Raw genomic sequence first — 5,269 nt, 5'->3', positions numbered from 1 at the left:
TGTGCATAAATTTCAGGCACCAGGCCTCTAGTAATGAATAATGGGCACTAGAATTCAAATTACCAGATGTTTTAAAGAGAGGGGAGGGTCAGTTTTCAATTCCATTTTAACACCACATTACAAAAGAACTATTTTTAAAAATAAAAAAGGATTGAGGGAAAAGAAAAGAAAATAAAAAGAGTATCTAAACCGTTGAATGACCCCCTGTTTGTTCCTGATAAACTTCAATCACATCTTCCTCCTCCATTCCCAGCTGAAAGAGAAAAGAGAAATATTTTAGAATATAAAAGCACTGTTTTTTTAATTGGCTGCAATTATGTGGCCACAGTTTTAAAGAAAAAAGGATTCAGAGGTGATCCAAGTTACACTGTTCTAAGACTAAGAGTCCTGGTTCCTTTAATCTAAGGACACAGAGATGTGTCAATAAAGTCATTTATTATTTTGCTTAATCAATTTCATTTCCCAGCTTATTCACTATATAAAACTTAAGTGTTTATTGAACAGGACCTTAAAAGAGTTTAAAATCTAATGGAACACGTATTTAATAGTTTAAATAAGCCTGCCAGAGAGGCTCAGTTGGTTGAGCATCATCCTATACACCAAAAAGTTGCTGGTTCTATTTCTGGTCAGGACACATACCAGGACTGCAAGTTCAATCCCAGGTCAGGGCATGTACAAAAGTCAATCGGTTGATGTTTCTCTCTCACGTTGATGTTCTTTCTTTCTCTCTCTCTCTCTCTCTCTGCCTTTCTCTCTCTAAACATTTCCTCTGGTGTGGATTAAAAAATAATAATAGTTTGCTGGGCTAGTGTGGCTCAGTAGTTGAGTATTGACCTATAAACCAGGAGGTCACGGTTCAATTCCCAGTCAGGGCACATGCCCAGGTTGCAGCTCAACCCCCAGTAGGGGGTATGCAGGAAGCAGCCAATTGAAGTTTCTCTCTCATCAATGTTTCTATCTATCACTCTCCTTTGCCCTCTCTCTAAAATCAATAAAAACTTTTTTATTTTTTACAAAATTACCACCACCCATAAAGGGCTTCATGTGCTCCAGATACTACACCCTGAGAAAGACACATCATCAATTATGTAGTATTGCATCCAAATATGCATAACCCGCCCTAACCGGTTTGGCTCAGTGGATAGAGCGTCGGCCTACGAACTCAAGGATCCCAGGTTCGATTCCGGTCAAGGGCATGTACCTTGGTTGCAGAAACAACCCTGGTGGGGAGTGTGCAGGAGGCAGCTGATCGATGTTTCTCTCTCATTGATGTTTCTAATTCTCTCTCCCTCTCTCTTCCTCTCTGTAAAAAATCAATAAAATATATTCAAAAATGCATAGCCTGAATCCAGGACTTTCTGGAAAACAAGTGATTTGTATTCCTTAAAATGATAAATGTAATGGAAGACAAAGAATAGCTGAGGAAATGTTCTAAATTAAAGATGACTAAAAAGGCACTTGAGTAAAATATGTTGACATGGAACTGGACAGGAGAAAATTTATTATAAAAGACATAATTGGGACAAATGACAAAATTAGTTTGTAGTTTAAAGTATTCTAATAGTATTAGTGTCCTGAATTTGATTAACAGTGCTGTGGTTACATAAAATATACTTGTTCTTAAGAAATACACACTAAAATATTAAGTAGTAAAATATAAATAAATAAATAAAATATTAAGTAGTAAATGGCCATGGCACATGCAACCTCCTCCCAAGTAGTTCAAGGGATATACACTTATACATGCGAGGGAGAAGAGGAGAGGGAAGAATTAATAAGCAAAGGTAGAACGCTATTAAAACAGGTGAATCTAGGTGGGAGAATGTAAAATTTTTTTGTGAAACTTTTCTGTAAGTTGAAAATTATTTCAAAATAAAAACTTTTTAAAAGCCCTAGCTGGTGTGGCTCAGTAGATAGAGCGTTGGCCTGTGGACTGAAAGGTCCTGGGTTCGATTCCGGTCAAGGGCACATACCTGTGTTGCGGACTCAATCCCCTGTAGGAGGTGTGCAGGAGGCAGCCGATCAATGATTTTCTCTCATCACTGATATTTCTCTCTCTCCCTTTCCCTTCCTCTCTGAATTCAATAAAAATATGTTTTTAAAAAAAAAACTTTAAAAAAGATGGAGACATGTTAAAAAGAACACAGACACCAACCGGAAGGGGCCCTCGCTGGCCAATAACCCAAGAAGAATCTTCAGTTTTAAAGTATTTCCCCACAAATTACTAATTAAAAAGAAAAAATGGTAACTTTACAATGAATAAATCTAGCAGTTACCACCTTAAGTTACCAAAGTTAGTATTACCCCCAACAAGACAAATGGTCATCATGTACTTCCTGGTGTGATGTACTCTCCAGTACACAGCTTCACTCTGTGCCACGCATACCAAAAATAAAAAACTGAATCTAATAATGAGGAAATGTCAGACAAATACAAACTGAAGGAATATATAAACAAAACAAACCAGGTTATATGATAAAACAAAGACACAGAAGCACTTAAAAACATAAATCAAGGTGACATACCCAAATATATTAATATACACTAAGTTTCTGTATCAAGTTCTCGAAATGGGTCAATAGTCAAAATCGAGCCTGGCCAGGCAAGTGCACCAAATGGTTGCCAGTTCCATTCCCAGTCAGGGTACATGCCTGGGTGCAGACTGGATACCCGGTAGGGGGTTGCAAGAGGCAGCCAACCGATGCTTCCCTCATTCTGTTTTTCTCTCTCTCCCTCTCCTGCTTTGCCTCTAAAATTCAGTAATAAAAAAAAAACTTATTTAAAAAAAGTCAAAACATGCCGAGACCGGTTTGGCTCAGTGGATTGAGCATTGGCCTGCGGACTGAGGGGTCCCAGGTTCGATTCCGGTCAAGGGCATGTACCTGGGTTGCGGGCACGTCCCCAGTGGGGAGTGTGCAGGAGGCAGCTGATCGATGTTTCTCTCTCATCGATGTTTCTAACTCTCTATCTCTCTCCCTTCCTCTCTGTAAAAGATCAATGGAATGTATTTAAAAAAAAAAAAGAAGTCAAAACCAAACCATAAAGGTCACCATCACCATGAAAGTGTATCAGAAATCTCCCAAATCTAAGGACCATCTGTCCATCTTAAAAAGACATAGCATGTGTCTTCTGACAGCCTCAGTACCCATTTTACGTTCAACCTTTCTTTTTATTGGCACTTTGGAAGGCAACATATGGGAAGTTCAATTCAAAAGATTTTTTCTCTCTGACAAATGATATACCACTTAAATCAGAGAATATTCCAGAGGTGGGCAGTTTAATAACAACAACAAAAAAAGAAGTGGGCAGTTTAATACCAGTGAAACAAATCATTCAATGCAGAATTTAAAATTTTTCTTAACTCAAAGAAGACACTTTACTCACTTCTTTTGGAGTGTGATTATCAGCAATTCTCTGACCTTCAAAGAGAAACCTGAGTGAATTCATTGGAACTCCCTAAAAAGGCAAAAATATATATATATAAATATGTATACATATAAATCTTAGAGGAAATAAGAACTTTGATGCACAAAAAGCAAACATAAAAACTTCAACAGAGCCGAAACCGGTTTGGCTCAGTGGATAGAGCCTCGGCCTGGCGGACTGAAAGGTCCCAGGTTCGATTCCGGTCAAGGGCATGTACCTGGGTTGCGGGCACATCCCCAGTGGGAGTTGTGCAGGAGGCAGCTGATCGATGTTTCTCTCTCATCGATGTTTCTAACCCTCTATCTCTCTCTCCCTTCCTCTCTGTAAAAAAATCAATAAATTAAAAAAAAAAAAAACCTTCAACAGAACATAAAACTAGACAGCTAATCCTATCATAATCACAATTTATTGAGTGCTATTTGCTAGGTCCTCCCTGTTCCAAATATCTGACATACATAATCATAAATGTCTGTTACGTTATCTTCATTATACAGCTAGGGAATCAAAGGTATAGAGAGGGTACAATAGCTAGCCAAAATTTAAGGCTAAATCTATCCTAAGCCTCTGCTCTTGGCAACTATTTTATAGTTTCCTCTGAGAGCTGTAAGCTAACATCTATCTATATCTATCATAATAAAAGCATATATGCAAATCGACCAAACGACCGAAGGACGGCTATGCTATGACATGCACTGGCACCAGGCAGGCCAGCCAAGGCGGGTGCAATGCGATTGGTCGGGGGGGCCCCGCCATCGCCCCATGATCGCCCCGTAGAGGGAGGCCCAGGCCACCCTCTGCAGGGCGATTGATGGGGGGGCTCCGCAATCGATTGCCACGCAGAAGGAGGCCCAGGCCAGCCAAGCAATCACACCCCACACCTGTTGCCCGCAGAGGGAGGCGACCGGTGGGGGCGGGGCCAGCTACTGGCTGCCGGGGGAAGGAAAGCCCCAAGAGGCCTTGATCACCGGCCAGGCTTAGGGACCCTACCCAAGGGGTTCCAGATTGCTAGAGGACGCAGGCTGAACTGAGGGACACCACACACACAGTAAGAAGGAGGGAGGGTGGAGGTGGCAATCAGGCTGGCAGTCAGACATCCCCGAGGGGTCGCAGATTAGAGAGGGTGCAGGCCGAACTGAGGGACACACACACACACACACACACACACACACACACACACCACCCTGCCGCCGTGCACGAATTTTGTGCACCAGGCCCCTAGTGAAAGATAAAATCAAAAATTGGATGAGCACCCTTACTATCTTCCAGCTACACAAGCAAAACTGGTTTTAAAAGATTCAATCCTAGAAACTTGGTAAAGCACAGTAGCTATCCAGATAAGTTACAATAAACCTGTGATGGCATACAGAGCACTGTAAATATCACAAAAAATATTAAAATATATTTTTCTAATTATTTGTTCAACAAAATAGCTGTAAGGAGAGAAATGCTAATTTAAAGAGAAATAATAAATACAAATCAAGAATCATTTATTTAGTCCACAATTATGAAAGTCTTCCTCAAGACCTACTATATTAAGATTTTCGTTGACTGCTTAAACACCATCCCAAAAACATCAAAAAATTAAAACTATCTTTCAATGTGTACTATATCATAAGTGTATAAGACCACACACACTTACCCTTCATTTCATTTTAAATTCATTCCAGGGATATATTTTTAAAAATAAGTTTAGCCCTGACTGGTTTGCCTCAGTGGATAGAGTGTCAGCCTGCAGGCCGAAGGGTCCCAGGTTCAATTCCTGTCAGGGACATGTGCCTGGGTTGTGGGCACATCCCCAATGGGGGGTGTGCAGGAGGCGGCTGATTGATGTCTCTCTCTAATC

At 40.5% G+C, this 5,269-nt stretch overlaps 1 protein-coding gene across 1 annotated transcript in view; it reads right to left on the bottom strand.

Annotated features, from left to right (window-relative positions):
* Positions 1-63: 63 nt before the first annotated feature.
* Positions 64-5,269, bottom strand: part of SUMO1 (small ubiquitin-like modifier 1) — a 20,828-nt gene continuing 15,622 nt past the window's right edge. The window contains exons 4-5 of the mRNA XM_015559092.1: positions 3,385-3,456; positions 64-253 (exon numbers count right to left, since the gene is read on the bottom strand). Of these exons, the coding sequence (XP_015414578.1) occupies positions 185-253; positions 3,385-3,456 (141 nt within the window). The 3' untranslated portion in view covers positions 64-184. The remainder of the gene's footprint in view (positions 254-3,384; positions 3,457-5,269) is intronic.

This window comes from Myotis davidii, unplaced genomic scaffold, assembly GCF_000327345.1.
Source record: "Myotis davidii unplaced genomic scaffold, ASM32734v1 scaffold914, whole genome shotgun sequence".
In the NCBI taxonomy this organism is placed as follows: Eukaryota; Metazoa; Chordata; class Mammalia; order Chiroptera; family Vespertilionidae; genus Myotis; species Myotis davidii.
The sequence above is the reverse complement of the archived record's forward strand: the minus strand, read 5'-3'. Positions and strand labels throughout refer to the sequence as shown.